This window comes from Parus major, chromosome Z (genome assembly GCF_001522545.3).
Source record: "Parus major isolate Abel chromosome Z, Parus_major1.1, whole genome shotgun sequence".
Lineage (NCBI taxonomy): Eukaryota > Metazoa > Chordata > Aves > Passeriformes > Paridae > Parus > Parus major.
The window spans coordinates 12865325-12884816 of NC_031799.1; the positions used below are offsets into that span (position 1 = coordinate 12865325).

General features: G+C 40.7%; 1 protein-coding gene across 1 annotated transcript in view; it reads right to left on the reverse strand.

Annotated features, from left to right (window-relative positions):
- The window catches only part of PLCXD3 (phosphatidylinositol specific phospholipase C X domain containing 3), a 75032-nt gene that overhangs the window by 13896 nt on the left and 41644 nt on the right, over positions 1–19492 (reverse strand). Inside the window, exon 2 of the mRNA XM_015652097.1 lies at positions 13581–14289. Coding sequence (XP_015507583.1) covers positions 13581–14289 — 709 coding nt within the window. The remainder of the gene's footprint in view (positions 1–13580; positions 14290–19492) is intronic.

Genomic DNA, 19492 nt, shown 5'->3' on the forward strand with positions numbered 1-19492 from the left:
AAAATTAAGGACAGATTCTGATTTATTTCTCCTGCATAAAAGTAAAGGACCCTGAAATGTGCCAAAGTATTACTTAGACTATAGAGTCTCCCTGAAGAACTCCATCCTTCTACAGTGTTTTTTATTGTGCACACCATGTTAATTAATACTGTTAATAATATTGCAGCTTTTCCTGGCTGGTGGTATTCACCTTAGAGATAGCAGACAAAACTGTAGGTTCTAATAGTCATGAGAAAGTTAAAATGTATTTTGAGAATGAGAGAAAAAAACTCTGTCACTTGATCAGCTGTGATACCAAGGGGCAGGTGAAGGCTGGGTGCTTCAGTGCTAGACATCCACTGTGATACTAAACAGTTGGGAGACCAAGATTCTGAAACCAAGAGCTGCTGTTCCATTAAACTCCAGAATCTCAAAATGTGATTTTGTTTCATATTAGAAAGCAAAACAAAAATGTTGGCCTTTCGATGAAATAAAGTGCAAGACCAATTTCTGAATAAAAAAATGAAAAGCCGTGAATATAGAAACAGCTTTAAATATTGCAATTAAGAGTGTAACATAAATCTAAAGACAAGACAGATTAATAGGAGTGAAAATCAAAATGCTTTGACACAAAGTATTTTGCTAAAATAGATTTTTCCCTGGAGAAAAACACTGAAAGGAACAGTCCTGGGGGAGAAAAAAAAAAAAAAAAAAAAAAAGAGTAAACTTTAAAATACCTGCAGTTTTCAATAAGGAGCAGCATTGATGGGAAAAAGAACAAGTGGCTTTGTAATCTCTGGGTTGAAAAAATTTACAGAAATGTGCACCTGATGTCACATCTCAAAAACTAACAACTGTGGATCAAATTCTTAACAAAGGATATAAAATATTAAATAATATACTATTGATGTGATGTCAAATTAGCTTTAAAAACAAAAAAATATTTGGTGACTTAGAGCACTCTTACTGGTTCTAATCAGCACCAAAAATAGGCAGACATTGTAAGAAGTCTTTTATTTCCAGTAATACTGATAACTTTTGAATTGATCTCATATTTTATTTAAAGAGAACTCTACAGCAATGAACTGTGGTTGCCAACCATCAGGGAAAAGGTAGACTAAAAAATACATTATATATCTTGTAAAAATTTACCAGGGGACTACAGAGGATGCATCAGCAATAAAGTAAAATCCCCATGGAGAGAGGATGAGGGAAGTAGTTGGTTGAGAAACACTTTAGCAAAGAGGTCATGGAATAACTGAACTCTTTGGGTTGAAATGGATCTTTGAAAGTCATCTGAAGGACATAACTTGTTAATAATGTCCACCAGAACTCTGAGCTCTGGATATCTATCCAAGTCAGTCCTTATTCACCAAAGCCTACTGATCAAATTAATTTCTGATTCAGAGAGAAGGATGTTGTGAGGGACCATGTCAAAGGCTTTACACAAGCCCACATAGATGACATCCCCTGTCCACTGATGTGGTCAGTCCATCACAGAAGACTACTAGGTTGGCCAGGCAATAATTACCATCAGTAAAGCTGTGGTGGCTGTCTTGAATCACCTCCCTGTCCTTCCTGTGACGTAATGTAACTGCCATGAGGAACTCTTTCATCATCTTCCCTGGCATAGATGGGAGGCTAACAGGTCAGAGTTCCCAAGGTCCTCCCTTCTACCCTTCTTAAAAATGGGTACATTTCCCTTTTTCCAGTCACCTGGGACTCCACCTGATAGCCATGAATTTTCAAACACCATGGAGCAGCTTGACAACTCCAACAGCCAATTCCCTCAGGACTTTAGGACGCATCTCATAAGGTCCCACACACTTACATACCACCAAGTTCCTAAAAAGAACATGAATCTGATCTCCTTCTTATACTGGTTTTCCTCCCCTGCTTTGATGCCAATTCACTTGAGATATCTGGGAAGAAAGGCTGTCAAAAGAAGTCATTCCCTTCTCCATCATCATGGCATTGAGTCATGCTGCTTCATCAGCACAAGGAAAAGCAGACCTGCCACCTCAGTCGTACATGGCGCCTGAGAGTCCCTGCAGTGGCTCACACTCCTCTTGTGGAATTCAGACCAAGATGTACATTCATCACAGAGCTGCTGCAGTCCTCTTCCTCCAACAAACCTCTCTCACCAGACGCTGATGGTGGTCAGTCTCAGCTAAGCACCTGTCTTGCACCAAAAGACCAGACAGACAGACCTTGCATACCCCTGCCTCAGCACAGACATGGGTAGATCTGTTAGAACAACCTCTATCAGTGTGATCCAGTGCACTGGCAAGAGACATTATTTAAGAGACTACACAAGTTCACAAAGAGTGGAGAAAAACACGCACCACTTCAAGTAGCAGACGTGAGTCCATATCTCCAGAGATTCACCCTCTCTTCTCAGAAGAGCTGGGCAGCTGGTACAGTCATGTCTAAGGCTGCAATGCAAGGTGTAACCAAAAGTATGTGTTCTATTACCATCTGTTAAAGCCAGGTGGGGCAGTGTTCTTTATCTCTTCCATCCTCCCTCCAGAAGGATTTCTTCTGTTGATGGGCCATTGAGTCTCACTGCATGACTGATAAAATTACATCATCCCAATGTCAGATGCTCCACCCAGGGGGAGGAGCCAAGCATTCCTACCTGGATGTAATCTGAAACCTGGAACAACACAGGCAGTCCTTCTCCACTGGCTTCCCAGAGGGAACACCAGATCCATCTACACCACCACTGGATCCTCAGAGGAAAACTACAGCATTTCTACAGGATCATTGCTTCAACAGAACCAGGTCTGTCACGCCAGGAGGACTGCAGCCACCATGGTGCTACCAACACCCTGACCAACAGGGTGTCAGGTTGTATTCTGACTCTGTCAGTGGTTTTGTACTATTGCATTTTATTTCAATTTTCCTACTAAATTGTTCTGACTTATGATCTCCCCCTGGTTTCCTTTCATACCAGCACAGGTCAGTGCTGGCTGTCAGCAGGATAGGAATCCAGAAAGTTACCAAGAGGGAATTACAGTAACTAATCCTGGTTGTCAGTCCATCCAAAGCATTATTTCATAGAATTGTAGAATATCTTGACTTGGAAGGAAGACACAAGGATCATCAAAATCCAACTCCTGGCGCGCACAAGACAACCCCAAGAGTCACACCATGTGTGTGACAATGTGTGACCATGTGACAATGCCTGACAGCATTGTCCAAACTCTTCTTGGACTCTGTCACATTTGGTGCTGTGACCACTTCCCTGGGGAGCTGTCCCCTGACCACCCTCCAGATAAAGAACCTTGTCCTGATATCCAACCTAAACCTCTCCTGACACAGCTTCATGCCATTCCCATGGTCCTGTCACTGGTGAACAGAGAGAAAAGATCAGTGCCTGTCTCTCCATTTCCCCTTGTGACAAAACTCCAGTCTGCTACAAGGTCTCCTCTGCAACTCCTCCAGTCTGAACAAGCCAAGTGAACTCAGTCTTCATATGGTGTCTCCTCTAGACCCTTCAGCATCTTTGTAGCCCTCTTTTGGATCCTTATACTTCCAGTTATTAAAGGACAAAGCAATATCATTCCAGAGCTGAAAAGTATTTTTCAAACAGTCCACCTTGTATTTCTTGTAAGAAATGTCTTAGAAGAAAAAAACGAAACAAATATACCAGGTGTTCATCATATGGATTAATACCTCCACAAATGTACCTCAGATTGCAGAGCTCAAATGAGGGTGCTTTCCACCAAGAGAAAACCATTCAGCTGGATTTATGTCTCTCTTGTTCTAGCACAGCCAGACACTGACAGCAGTGAAACACCGCCTGATGGAGAGAGGAAGCCAGCAGCAAATGCTGCTAGGCGAGACAGATCATTATCAGCCAAATGTTCTGAGCTGCAATTAGCAACAGGCTCAGAAGAACTTGCTGTGCCTGGTGTGAGAACAGGGCAAGAGCATGGCTCTTGTTTGCAGTGCCACAGCAGTGACCTTGCTCACCTCTCTCAACTGAGTCCTATCCTTTACCTTTAGCATAAGGACGCTTAATAGATGGACCAAACTGAGCACAGACACTCCCCATGCCATGTGCTCCTGCTCTTCACAGGAACAGCACCAGTCTTGGACAACACACAAGGACCTTGATGACATTCCAGAAATAAGCTTCAGGACCACCCACCTGGCACCTGACAACAGCCTGAAACAGCATCCCTGGGTACAAAACATCCTTTCTTAAATCTTTACCATCTTAAAGGCTGGTAACACTCTGGCATCAGATTTATATTTTCACCCTAATTACCCAAACCCTAACCAGCACCTCATATGTGGCTAAAGTAGAAATGAAACTTCCTGGGCTGACTACTTGCAGTAGCTCAGAAGGAAAAAAACAAACAAATCTAAGTAAAAAGAGCATGTGGGAGGAGAGAGGTGAAGAAAGATGGGTAAGGAAAGGAAGAGACAACAGTGTTCCTTTAGCAGGGGCAGATCCTCCTCCTGACACAGGGTGGTTGGCACAAGATCCACACAGCTGGCCAGTTGAGAGAGTATTAAAAGTTGTGAGAAGCCAGTCCTCACTATTTCAGTGATTTTTTCGGCCAAAATTTCTTCAGCCATCCAGGGAACAGAGAGGTCCTGTGGTTGTTTTTCTCTGGTAGGACATGCAAATCCAAGACAAATTGTAATGAACTTAGCTCTGAGAAAAATGCCTGTTCACAAGGAGACAAGTTTCTTTTCAACACCCACTGAAACAGGAAACAGCAGTGAACACACTGGACAAAATGACCTTTCCCCATTATTCAAGCAACATAGTCCACTACCATACCTGCAAGTATCATTTGGGATCATAGCCTTGCCTCAGAGCTGTAATTTGAACAGGTCTCACCGGGAAAGCAAAGAAGCCAGTTTCAGACATCAGAGGATGTAAATAACTTGGGTGAGAGTGTTGATGTGCTGGAGGGCAGGAAGCCCCTGCAGAGGGATCTGGACAGGCTGGATCATGGGCTGAGGCCAATGGTGTGAGGTTCAACAAGGCCCAGTGCTGGCTCCTGCCCTTGGGTCACAACAACCCCAGGCAGTGCCACAGGCTGGGGCAGAGTGGCTGGAAAGGACCTGGGGGTGCTGGTGGCAGCAGCTGAACATGAGCCAGGCTGTGCCCAGGTGGCCAAGAAGGCCAATGGCATCCTGGCCTGGCTCAGCAATAGTGTGGCCAGCAGGAGCAGGGCAGGGATTGTCCCCCTGTCCTGGGCACTGGTGAGGCTGTACCTTGAATCCTGTGCCTAGCTTTGGGCCCCTCATTCCAAAAAAGACATGGAGGTGCTGGAGTGAGTCCAGAGAAGGGCATCAGAGCTGAGAAACAGTCTGGAGAGTAAGTCAAATGAGAAATGGCTGAGGGAGTGGGGTTGTTTTGCCTGCAGAAAAAGAGGCTCAGCACTCTACTTTTTGCCCTGTACAAGGCTTCACAGGTTGTAACATGGTGGGGTTGACCAGGAAACCTGCAACAGGACATGAGGAAATGGCCCCAAGGTGCACTACAGAAGGCTCAGGTTGGACATCAGGAATAATTTCTTCACTGGAAGGGTGGTTAGGGATTGGAAATTGGCTGCCCGAGGAGATGCTGGAATCACCATCCCTGGAAGTGTTCAGGAAACTATTGGACATGGCACTTTGTGGTAGAGTTTATTTGGCATGATGGTATTTGGTCAAAGACTGGATTCAATGATCTTCCTAAGCTTATTGAATCTTTGATTCTAAATCAAAGTAAGAAGGGAATAAAGATCCATGGCAGTCCCTCTTTGCTGCTAACAGTAAAATTAATGTGTCTGTTACCCAAGATCTAATTTCATATTTGATTTACTATACAACAGTGCCTGCTCACAGAACTGAGAGTGCAGGGTGCAGGTTTCAATATTCCACCATGAAACAAATCATGGTAAGGTTCATCCTTCGTGCTATAGCTCTGAAAACAAGAATGTTCAATAGAAAAGTGCCTGCATCTCACCATGGCTCCTATTTTACTCTAACTACTTAGTCTCCTTCATATCTTAATACTCTTTTATGATATAATACATTCTGGATGACAGTTGCTTAGCTACAAAAACCCTCAGATCAACAGCTACAGTATTAAAATATTGCCAAAGGTCAAATCCCACTGCATGATCATTCAGCATCTTATAGATATGTCTTTTATTATTTTTCTTAGTGTCTGAAATAAATACTGAAAGACATTTTAATATAAAAGACTATGCTCTCTAGGGCAACTGTACAACCCAGGACAATACATGCAATTATATCATTATAATTACAGTCAATTTCTTATTATAATCTTTGACAACATCAAGTTTGTATACTAGACTTAGCCCTCCCTTCCCGTTCCAAAAAAAAAATATATATCCTAGAGAAAAATATAATTATTAAGAATTTGCCTAAAAGTAAAGTTGTAAAGAAAAGATGAGTAAAATAAGGCTAGATATTTGCAGGATTTGTATTCATGAAACAAGCATCTTTCATAGTGACAGTGACTCCTTAAGAAAAAAAATGCATTACAACCCACAGATTCCTAAAGAAAAAACTGTATCACCTCTGTTTTAACAGTAGAAAAGCATGGGCATTTTTATATTTTATGCAAATTCTGCATCATACAGAAGCTGGTACATCAACAAGACCTTTGGTCTGGCTGCTTTCACTATTTCCAGCCCCCTGTCATAGTGATTTCTTTTGAACAATTGTGGCAGCAGTGTGCCAGAATCCCTACTGCCTCCTCTGCATGCTTTATCCAACACATCTCTGGCTGTAGCTTGTGTGGCCAACTGCTCATTGAGCCCACAAAGGCTACTTGTTTGTAAGCACAGGGAAGCATTTAACTAAATTAATTGCAGGCTTGGTCTATCTTCTGAGAATGGATTTAGCGGGTTTCTGTCTCTAGGGCTCCTTTAACACCCCTTCCTGCCTTAAATCTTTCCTACCAGCCAAGTAGAGGTACCCACTGCAGAAGCTGGGGATATGCAGGTGACTTCTCCAGAAACAGTGTGGATGCATCCTCTCCATGTTGCATTTGAAAGTCTTCTGAGGTTTTAGAGGCTACTGAGAATTACTCAAATCCATCAGAAATGATAGATTTCAGCATGTTCAACATGGTTTTAAGAGCTGACAGGATTTTGTTTTGACATTTCTATTCACATCCTACCCCTCTAGAACCGTGGAGCAGCTACAGAAGATTAAAAATTCAAACTTCCAAACATATAATGAGCATGTTAGTTCATGCAGAGCTGTCCAGTTCTCTGCTTAAACTTTGACAAAGATGTGCATATAGAGCTACTTATATAGTCCTGAAAGCAATGGTTTGCAGCACACAAGAGCTAGCTCAACACAGAGACATGGACGTTGCCATATCTACTGAGTTTGTATTTGCTTGTGTTTGTGTGAAACATTTTCGTTTTACAGAAGATTATTACCAGCTTGAACACCACCTTGTGAATACACCTGGACAAGCTTGTTTGTGTCAATCTCTGTGCTCATTTTGTACCTTATAAATGAAGAGCAGAAGGATCAACCCATCAAGGAATGATTTCCTTCACAATGAGGTAAAAGTAGCTACACAGACTCAGGCCCAACATTAGCAAATTTATTTTCCCTGGGGTCAGAACTTGTTAGCATCTATTAGCTTTTGAGTTTCCTTAGTGATCTGAGTAATGCAGAAAGATCAAAGAAATCCCAAGCAACTTAATGAGACATTTGCAATTTCACTACAGCAGCCGTAAAGATTGAAGTGTGAAATCTTTGAGACAAGTAGATGTTAGAGACAGCTTACAGCAGTGGAGCTGAGAAAATGAACATTTCCTTTTTTGTGATGAAAAACACTTGCTGCTGTCTGTGTGTGCAGGGTCACACTGTGCCCAGAGTGTTTCCTATGACTGGAAAACATAAAGTATATTTACAAGTAGTCACACAGCTCACACAGTAAATGTAAGCAGATATTTTGATGCCCAACATAATAAAACTCACAAGCACACCACACAAACGGAAAAATAGCAAGACACCCATACCTACCACAAGAAAACATCAAGACAACTACCCCAAACAAACCCAAAAGCCAAGCCACCGATCATGGAAGTCACCATGGTGATCACCACCAACCTTCCTCCTTCACCAAATCCCACAGGCTACTAGTGAGTACGTAAATACTTTAACAAAGTTATTAAAAATCTGTATTTTGTGACAATTTAACACTGTTCCAAGTTCATGAGCAAAGCCATCAGACACAACCACACAGGCCTTCCTATGGGAATGCTACACTGAAATTCTCATGCAGACAGATGGTCAGATGATGAAATGCCACTACACACACACAGCCCACTGGGCTTTGTGTTAACTGCACAGTTGTCATTGTGCAGGCCTGTTAACGTGGTAGATAGATTCTTCCATTGAAATCTCCCTGTGCTGTTCTGTGTGCAAACACAGGTTGTCTCTTGTGTAGAAGGACTGGAAAAGTAATTAAGGATAGTTTGAGGAAGAACAGAAATATTAAAGATTTTTCTGAATTGCCCAGAGTTCATTTGAATAGCCTACTAATATACCAGAATGCCATTTTGTGCCCTCTGTGGTCATGAAATAATAATAATAATAATTTAAAAAACCCACAAAAAACAACAACAACAACAAAAAAAAAAAAAAAAACAAAAAAAAACCACAAAAAAAAACCCCCAAAAAATCCCCAAAATAACAAAATAAACCAGAAAGAAAAAGATAGCCATGTTCCAAGGAAAACACAGTGTGGTAGGTGTGCTTGTACCACACACATTAGTGAGGGACTGAGTCTACCCTCACCTCTCAGCAGCTGAAGAGCTGACACATCAGCTTCTCAAGTCCTAAAATCAGAACCAGCTCACTGGAGCTTGGTGATCTCCTGCAGCCCATAACGGAGACAGACACTAAGGTTACAATCAGGAAGGATGCAGAAAATCAGAAAAAAACAGTTGCCACAGTTGCCATTTCTGTTGTTTTTCTTTTTCATATAAAATAGTTTAAGAATGGCATCAGTCAGTATGAAGTGTGGATTAAAAGATGATCAATTCCCACTCCTCCTGCCACATAGAAACTCAAAAATTCAGCTGACGGAGGTGTGGCATCATCAGTAACTGACTGAAAAAATCCCACTTCTTGCAACCTCAGGGATCATTTTTCATAAAATATCCATCTATTCCCTAGCTAAATCTGACTGTGCTTAGTTCATGACTGTACCCAGAGATGGATTTTCTCCTGACAGTTTCTGTGGCCTACTTACCACCCCTTCTGCTAATAGTGTGGATTGAATGCTTTGCCTCCACTTCAAAAGGTTCATTCTCATCTGCAGGATATTTTTTTTTCAAATTTGGTTTGGTTGCTAAGGAGGAAGCTTTAGCATGGTAGGCAAGGATTTAGTCATATGTGAGCCACAGAGAACATTATCCCTAGAGATTAATTTGGAAATCAAGTGACAATTGGCAGGGTATGTGTTTACTTTCTATTTTTTGAAAGCTTTACAAGTACCACAGGATTTCTGCATCTTCTGAAGGAGATCTATTCTTCTGCTATATTAATAAATGGCAGAGACAACAAAGAGAGTATCATGCTTGTCTCAAGTGTCATAGATAAAATTAGTAATATCACTGCAAATCAGAAAGCAAACTAGATTATTAGGAACAGCTCTACACTAATCAAAAGGGTGTCTCACAACCACCTTTCAGATATGCTGAAGGCAGCTGCCTCACTGTGAAGTTAATTCAATGAACACAGAAAATGCAATTCATTTGGCATATACTGTTTGCTAAGGAGAATTTTTTGGCATCTAAATTGTGTGTGTGATAGAATGTTAAGCCTGGAAACACACTGATAGTCCTCAAAGTTTTTCATCAAATCCAAGAAACATAATGTGCATAAATGCAAGCTATTCTCCTCATTCAAGTAAATGAAGGTGAAGTGTGTGTTACTGAGTTTTGTAATACTGAGCTGTGGGCCCAGGAAGACTTTACAAGAAATGGCTTTGCCCTCTTGTATTTGTGCAGGACAGAAAGCTTCACAACTTTAATTTCTCCTTCTTTCTAATTACTGTACCACAGAACACTATCTGCGATGGCAGCAAAGCCTGTAAACAAACATTATCAGTAGAAAACTCATGGTTTATATTCGCTGAATTGAGTCTTAGGAGCATGAAAATTTTTTGGGGTTTTTTTGGTTTGTTTGTTTATTGGTTGGTTGGTTTTTTTAATTGAGGTTATTTTGGGCCTCACAGCTTGCATATCTGTGCTCTAGGAAACAGGTTAAAGAATAACATCCCTTCTCCTGAAATATATTGCCTTGGAAGGCTGCTTTACAGCAGTGTGCATGTGAACCTCCACCACCACAGGCAGTCATGGAAAAGCCATTAAACCAACCATCTTGGTGACAGAGGAATATTTCACTGTGCTCTTTCCCAACATAAACTGCAAAAAAGCAGATTGGATTCTGGATAGAATTTCTGCTCGCAGATTTCCTAGTCCAATGGATGCTGTGACTGAGGGTAACTATGCTCTCCCTCTAAGGTAGCCACTGCTCTTCAAATCATAAACAATTTCATGACTAACGATTGACTTCAGAGACCAAAACCTGGTATGTTTTGTTGCATCTGAGAGGATCTAAGCTTTGCCCTATTTTCAAAACTAAGTCAATATGTAAAAGGACACTGTACAGGTGGCGGAACAAAACAAAAGAAATTACTACAGCTTTTACTCAACCATGCCAAAGGAACATTTCTTAAATGTAATACTTAATTTAGGGAAAAAACCAAATAACCCAACTGTAGAAGTTTAGATTCACCAATTTAGTTTCCTGGGACCCGCAGAACTCTGGCCAGCCTCGCTCCCGACCCCCGTGGCCTTGTCCGGTCTGGGGGGAGGCTGAACTGGAGCTCTGTTACCTCTTACACCTGGAAACCAAAGAGGGAAAAAGAAATTCCTGGCCTTACGTTTTAAAGAGTGCTGTTCACAGTTTGATCTCACTTTTCAATGGTCAAAACTACTCAGAAATGGCCAGTTATTGGCCAGGAGAAAAAACTCCCAGCAGCCTCCAGCATCCTTAACTTCCTTAGCTGTTTCTTACTTTTTTTTTAATTTTTTTTTTTAAATGCCAATCTATCACACCAACCAAACCCAAACCAAACAACAAACCCCCGCACCAAAATTATTTGAAAAATTCAACCTTATTCCTTTGCAGAATATCTTTTAAAATTCAGATCTTTTAAAATTCAATGGGAGGGAAGAACCCTATCCAATCATGGTTACAAAACTGCTTCAATTAGCAAGATAACTGCATTCTTAATGTAAGGCTCTACATTAGCCTTACATCCCCAGCATTTCTCTATAAGGTAAACAGTATAATATACAAGTCTATGCAGTAAATGGTAGCAAAAGTACGTATATTATCTACCTGGACATAAAGATGAGATTTAATTGGGTATTTATTCTGAAAAGGACAAAATAATATTTTTACTGCATGATGGTTCAAAGTCAGAAAAACAGCACAGCTGGAATGTACATCTCAGTACCTTTTGTATGGATTCCATATTTTTAAGCTACTGAAGTATTAAGGCAATGAGACTGAAGTCAACTGTACAAATTCTATTGTGTAAATTGTACTTCATCATTTAATTGCTTGCTTATTTATTTTTTAACAGAATAATCATAAAATATACTTGATGTTTACTTTTAGAGCAGTTAACCCAAAATACAGGTTCAGTTGCTGTCTACATTATCATAAATTCAAATCCTGTTTCTTCCTATAGTGTATTTTTGTATTCAAAAGAAAAATGCAAAATGAGATGCCACACTGGGAAGACTAAATATTAGCCTTGGAGATTATTTTGAAGGTCTATTTCTTTCATAATGGCTAAAAGAATTATGCAAAAAAGGAAAAAAAACTTTTCATGTGGCAGACGTGACTACACACTTGGGGATCATGTGAAAAATCTCAGTTGAAATCTGGCAAAATAACATTTCCAGGTTTTTATTCAATTATTTATTGACTTTTGAAGGTAGCTACAATTTCAAGATTTGCTGCTGGAAAGGCATAATAAGAGTTCAACAGCCCTGGATTCAAAGCCCAGTCAAACATATTCAGCATCTATTTCAAGTCTTTGTTTTACAAACAGCTTCTAAAAAGCACATTGTAAGCCAAAGATGAAGAAAATGGGGTTTGATGGCTATTTTATTCATACAAGAAGCTTTAAGAACAACCTGTTAGTTTCCGGATCGTGGTACTTCATGTTCTAAAGAACACTCAGGAAGATATTTACCAGAGGAAAAAAATCCCTTAACAACAAGGTATTATTGGTAAAATCCATCAACAAAGCAGTGTTTTAGTATGGAGAAGTGCTCTTCATACTCAGGAGAGAGGGAGCCTACCCAGTCCCATGGAGCCCATAAAACACAAAGGATACACCAAGTGCACTCACATAAGGACCTCTAAAAGGACTTCTAAATCATATTCCACTGCTCATAAAACCTTCCATGTTAGTGTTTTACCATGTCAGGTAAAGTTTTTACCTATTTTTTCAAGTTAACAGCTGTTTTGGAAAGCTGCCATAAAAACAGCTCAACCTTTCACAAATATGAGGCCTGTTTTCTTTGCAGACACTGCATCTTTCATCTCACAGAAGGGGATATGCTCCCAACAGACCTTCCTGTCACAGGCACATCCTGCAGAGAGCAAAACATTAGCAGGCCACTGACCCCCACTGTGAATTTTTTTTATACTCTGCAACTGTTCTTTATTTTTAAGGAGAGAAAGAAAATAGCTCTTGTGTCTCAGCATTAAATTTCAGTTTTCATACCAATTTGTCAAGAATATAGTCACATGCCTTTAAGCTCAAAATTGGCTGTGATTTATCTAAGTTAGAACAGTGTAAATAATGCATGTCTTGCACAGGTGGCTTTTTTTGTAATATAACAACTAATGGCCTGTCAACAAACTATTCCATGTACAGAACCTATACAATGGTCTGCAGTTTTTCCTGTATGATAAATGAAGAAAGCCTTTAAGGAGTCAAATTCTCTCTGATGGTGTCCTGCTGTCTTTGATACAATGTGTGATAGTATAGAGACAGAGAAACCATACATCTTTGGGGTGTGTAAAGGCAAATTCTGCATCAGGCTTTGCTGATGAACCACAACAAATTTTTTTTTTATCCAATATCTGAAGCTTGATGCACAAATAAAAGCTAAAATTATCTAGATCATACAGATAGATCTGTCTAGATCATACAGATAACATTTTCCAGTATGGAAATCCTAGACACAATATTCAGTGCTTATGTTATGTTTTCCACATTTGGAAAACAAAACAAATCAGCAAAACCTGCATCCAGAAAAAAGAGAAGGTTAAGCCAATCCCCTAATATCTCATTATGCTTCAGTTGCAGATTTTCTTTCAAGATGCAAAAGCTTGTCCTTCAATGTGTTTCTCTTCAGATATTTTAGGATTATGCTAAGTTCTGACTAGCCCACAGTAGAATGGAAGAAATGCATCAGCCAGAGTGTCTTTAAAGGGAATTGGAAAAACAGCACTACCAACATGCAGTCAGCACAGTCAGCACACCTTACCAGCCACAAACTCACCTTTCTGTGATCGTTTCTCTGAGACCACTTGCAACCCCTTTCACCACCGTACTAGCCTTTGGCGTCAGCACTACTTGAGATATGAAAAAGGAGCCTTTCTTTCTTCTTTCAGTGATTGATGCCTGCAGGAACTGAATCAGCTTTTCCGTATCTGTTGTGTTTGCCCAGGGAGCTGGCATCATCTGGCCTGGCCACAGAAAGGCCACCTCAACAGCCACTGGGCTGTGGTAGAACACTAGCACTTGGTGCTCCTTTTCCCACAGGTACTGGAGACTGACTTCATGGGCAAATATAGCGGGACACATTTTGTTTCCATATGTGTCCTTGAGCATCTGGACAAGCTTTTCATGATGGCACTTCTGCATCCCGTAGAAATGATTGAAGTCCAAGAAGACCACTTCTTTTGGGTGCTCAGTGAGGAATGCGTTGATCTCCTCCAGACCTTCTTTGACTTTGGCACTGAATAAACCATGAGCGAAATAGAGTTCATTGTCTGGGTCTCTGGGCTTGGTGGAAATTCTGAGATCAAAATACCGGATACCTGCCCCCAGCTGGCTGGTGAAGTTCATGGTCTGTGTAGCCAACCACTTCCTCATCAGCTTTTTAGCCACAGTGCCAAAAACTGACACAAAATTCTGGACTGTCTCTGGCTGTTCAGGCCCAACTGGAGAGGCTTCATCAATGTAGAAGCTAAAAGAGTCATGAGACCCTAAAAACACAAGAAAGAAAAATTATCAGTATTGTACTCATCTATTCAAAGCCTTTAGTAGGTTTTTCTCAATGAAAATCATTTTCTGACCTGTACCAACACTCACCAACCACCTCCCCTGCCATTTCCCTCAACAACAGTACATTTGTCTGTTAGCATTTGCCCCAAGAACACCTTGTAGGAACTTGAGAAAAAGTCTGTTTCACTGCTTGTCTGGATGCTCAGTCACTCTCTTCCAGCTCTTACTTATGCCTTTAGGCTCAATGAACCCAGTGGTCTCTGAACATCTAAGCAATTCTGGTAGCAAAGCTAGTCACACAATAAATCCCTTGAGCCAAGGAGAAGAGTTTGGCCCTGCACACTGAATCATGCACTGTCTAGTTTGTAGAAGCAAAGGAAAAATCAAAACAAACCAAAATCTTTCCACATACACCTTTATGGCCAGGTAAAATAGGAATTGGAAAAATGTCAAGGAATATAACCTTTCTGATCTTTATTTCAAGTCTCATATGGTCATCCACAAGGTTACTGAATGCTATTTTCCTTCTTAAATTTATTGCTAAAATTCTTTACTTTCCTTTGCTAAAAAAGTACAACAGAGTCAAGAATAGCATCACATTCCACTGATAAAATTCAGAAACTCTGCATGCTCTTCACAGGAATGGGACGAAAAATTTAGCATGCCTATGCACAGGAGTTGCCCTTTTCTACAACATACAAGTTGAATACAAATATGTAGAGCATTTTGCCATAAAAAATTCGCTGTCTCAAGGTATGTCCACCCTACAATCTCAAAACAAAAGCCACAATTAACAATGCTCAGCATTCAGATAGCGTCATTTAAGCAGTTTTATGGAGAGATGAGCTGACCCTAGGAGATGCTTATCACCTTTGTCAACCATTACCCTGCTGAACACCTGGTGTTTGCACATGGCAGTTTACACAGAAACACCATCCAGCTGCTGGCAGAGCCACAATCCTGCTATTCCGTAGGTGCTTCTGGTCAGACTCACTGCAGCAAGGTCTGCTGCTGAGCCTGACATACACTGCTTGCAAAACTTCTTCAGGGTCAGTAGGACTTGTATTCTGGAAATGGACTGCAGTACTAGGTGCTCAGAGATACAAATCCTACACCAAAATGAGCTCAGAGCACTAGTCTTGCCTGTCAGCAATGCTTTTGCAAGTGCTTTTCAAAATTACTTTCCAAAGCATGCATGCTGTACCAAGTAATATCACATTAATGAAATTCTGCTAGTCAGTCATTTCTGAGAGCAATGCTACTTTACCTGAACTGGAATAAACCCTATAAACTGAAGCAGCAGCTATAACATTTTCTTTTTTAACAATAAATGGAGTCATGACAAATCATCTTAGACTCTGGCTTGGATTTGGCTTTGTTTAATCTGAGAAATGTATTTAAATTTTGTACACACCTGCTTCTCATGGTTGACTCTTTGAACTACATTTTGCTTTAAATATTAGACAACTTTTCCATTTTGATGAAGCTTTCTACTGCTAAGTGTTGAAGTGATAATATATTTCTTGCAGAACCTGATTAGATCATGCAGATCTGGTTACACATTGATATCCTTAGGGACTAGATCTGCATACAGAATTCTAATGGTAAAATAAATTATTAGAGCAGTGACCTGTATATCAACAGTATTACAGGGAAAATCAATGAGATGCATTAAATGTTCTGCTCAGTGTAACCTGTACTAATCTAGAAATCAAAGTAAATCCAGTCTTGTTTAAAACAAAGCACAGATACAGATATTAGGAAGGGATGGATTTTGCAAACCCCCTGTTGTCCATTGAAGTCCATTTTATTTTTGTAGGGTTTTATGCCAGATTAAGTACCTGGGTAAATGTGATCAACTGATTAGAGCAGTAGGCTCAAAATGGTATTAAGACTAATTAAACCATTTGTCTTTTATCTTCTGATCTGCAGACAAAGGCAAGCTAAAGGTGTTGAAGAGGTAGTGGCTAAACTTGACCCCAGCACCGCCAGTAGGTATATATCGGTTTAAACCACCTCTTAAAGCTACTTTAGTCAAGAAAGGCAGCACAATTCTCACAGCAGAAAACTAAGGTGAGCAACCTGTCAACAGGTTTAGCTACTGGTAAAGAAAAACACAGAGAATTGTGTGTGTGTGTGTGTGTGTGTGTGTGTGTGAATACCACAGTTAGAAACACCTGAACACTGCAAGTAAGTAGGATCAGTCAGAAAAATATTTTTTCCTCATTAGAGTCTTCATGCACATATTTGAGCCTAAAAAGAGGTATTCCTATGTGGATGGTAATGAGAAAACTGCACAGTGCTCTGAGAATTTCCATGTTTTGTAACCCAAACAAGGAAACTGTATAGCATAATACAAAAGGGAAATAAGGATTAACTTGGTTGACACAAAATGAAACAGAAATCAGCTGTTCAAAAGTATGTAAAGATTCCTCCTGAACAAAAAATACAGCAAATATTTTGCCTTTCCACATGTATAAGTAATTCAAACAGATCAATTAAGTATTTATTTCCATCATGCACTCATCTACATTTCCTTTTGCCTTAATTCTGCACTTTTGTCCTAGACAGCTTATTTGTGTAACTCACAGAAATTCAAAATCCTTACACTTACCAGAGCAAACTAGGGTATGATATTTTCCAATATCAAGCCCAAAATCACTGTATTCCTGGTAATGAGAGAATCATGTACAAACATGGTTTTGGCAACCATGTTTAATTCCAAATCTTTCTTTTGTGCATGGGGACATTCCCCTCCTACATTACCTAAGGAAAATGTTCTTGGAGGTCCTCGGTACCACCAAACTTCAGCCTCCATGAAGAGAGGATGCAAGTTACATTTAGTAATAGAAATGCAGTGATGCCTGCAATATCTGGAAGGTGGCAGTGCTTGCACATCATCTATCTCTGTTATGGTAGGTTTGTACCACAGAGACTTCACAGTCTGAGACCTGGAGAAGCAAAGAGGGGAAATGACTCATTCCAAGTCATTCAGGGAGCAAAAGATGATATTCCTCTTATGTGCAAACATATTCTCTCGACAATTTATTTAGCGCCTAAAATTTTCTTTAAATATTGCATACTCTTTTCCTACTATTTCAACAACCCAACATATCACTGATTGAAGAAATCAAGGATGAAGGCTCATGGATCAGCATAATGGAGGTAGCAAACAAGAAGTTAACATGGTGTGCGCATACTATAGACTGCCCAGTCAAGACAAGAAAGTGGATGAAACCTTTAAAGAACTGGAAGAAACTTCATAATTAAATGTTTCCATGGGGTAATTTTGAGACATTTACTGTCAGAACAGAAGAGCAGATTGCAGGAACTCTGGAAAGGATCAGAGATATTTTTTTTTCTGCAGGTTCTCCTTTAAGTTGTGAAGCTGCACTGCTGGATGTTGTATGAATTAAGGAAGAAATGGATAGGGACATAAAGGCTGATGACAGCCTTAGACTGAGTGACTATGCAGAGAAATAAGAATTTGAAATACTCAGGAAAGTAATGAAGGCAAAAAGCAGAATAAAGATCCTGGATTTCAGAGCAACTGTCTTGGCTTGTTCAGGAAATTGGTAAATGGTAGCCTGGAAGAACTCAATTATCTTAAATGCCAAGAGACTCAGGAGAAAGGGCTGAACTTGAAAAGTATCTTCTCTAAAGCATATGAAGAGAGTGCAAAGAAACAAGGAGGCAAGGCAGGAGGCAGGTTTGGCTGAAGGGGTAACTTCTGAGTGGCATTAAACATAAAAAGCCACAACAAAGGTTTTAGCAAGGACTGGTTGCCAGGGAGGAACAGAGGACAAAGGTACAGAGGGAGTTAGGAAGGACACAGCTGGACAGGGAAGCCTGAAAGGGATGGGGAAGGCAGCAGACAGCTTCTGCTGATATATCAGCAGCAAAAGAAATCATGGAGAAAGCTGGTCCACTACAGAACAGGACATACCTCCTGAAGGATGGGACGCCAATCAGAGGGACCTGGACAAGCTTGAGAAGTGGGTTCATTGGTATCTAATGAGGTTTAACAAGGCCAGGTGCTGGTGCTGCACCTTGGGACACCCCTGGTGTCAGCACAGGCTGGGCATGAACAGACCCAGAGCAGCCCTGCCCAGAAGGACCTGAGGGTGCTGTGGGTGAGAGGCTGGACATGCCCTGGCCATGGCACTCACAGCCCAGAGAGCCAAACGTGTCCAGAGCCCCGTGGGCAGCAGGGGAGGGAGGGGATTCTGCCCCTCTGCTCTGCTCTGCTGAGACCCAGCTGGAGCATCCAGAGCTGGGGTCCCAGCACAGGAAGGACAGGGACCTGCTGAGTTGAGTCCAGAGGAGTGCCTTTGATCATGAAGATGATGAAAGGGCTGGAGCACTTCTAATCTGAGGACAGGCTGAAAGAGCTGTGGTTTAGCTTGGAGAAGAGAAAGCTGCTGAATAGCAGCATTCCAGTAGCTAAAGGGGTCTTAGAAGAGTGAGAACAAATTTTCACACAGACAGCCATAGGACACAGAGGAACAGTTTTAAACTAAAAGAGGGGAAATTCAGATTAAATGTCAAGAAGTGAGCAGTGTTACTCAGAAGGCAATGAGGCACTGGGTCAGTTTGCCCAAGAAAGTTGTGGATACCCCATCCACGAAAGTGTTCAAGGCCAAGTGCTGGGTAGCATTTTTAATCTGGTCTAGTGAAACATGTACCTGACCTTGGCAAAGGGGTTGGAACAAATTATCTCTAAGATCCTTTCCAACTCAAACTATTCCATTATTCTGTAAGAAATTATCAAGAGACACTTAAAATGCCTACACCAGCCATGAGTCAAAGAACAGAAGTTTCCAGTTTCAGCTACCAAGACACTAAGTTTTCAAAAACTAGGTATCAAAGAATAAATTGTGCAGTAACACTTAGATTGCTAGAAAACACCTGCTAGTACTTTTACTAGGGAGAACAGTCTACTGTTTTCTTTACTGGATTCCTGTAATAGGACAGTTGGGAATATTTAACCCACTACAGCTCACTGTGGACATATTTATGCCCATATTTATGCCTTCCCTGGAGGGCTAAATGGCTCCCGCATTTAAAAAAATATTTGGGCTTGGTGCTGAAAGAAGTGCCTAAGGGAGAATGCCTTTTAGCTCAGAATTGTTCCTTCAATCTCTTGGAGATTTACATAGAGACATGTTAAATCTACTACTTGTG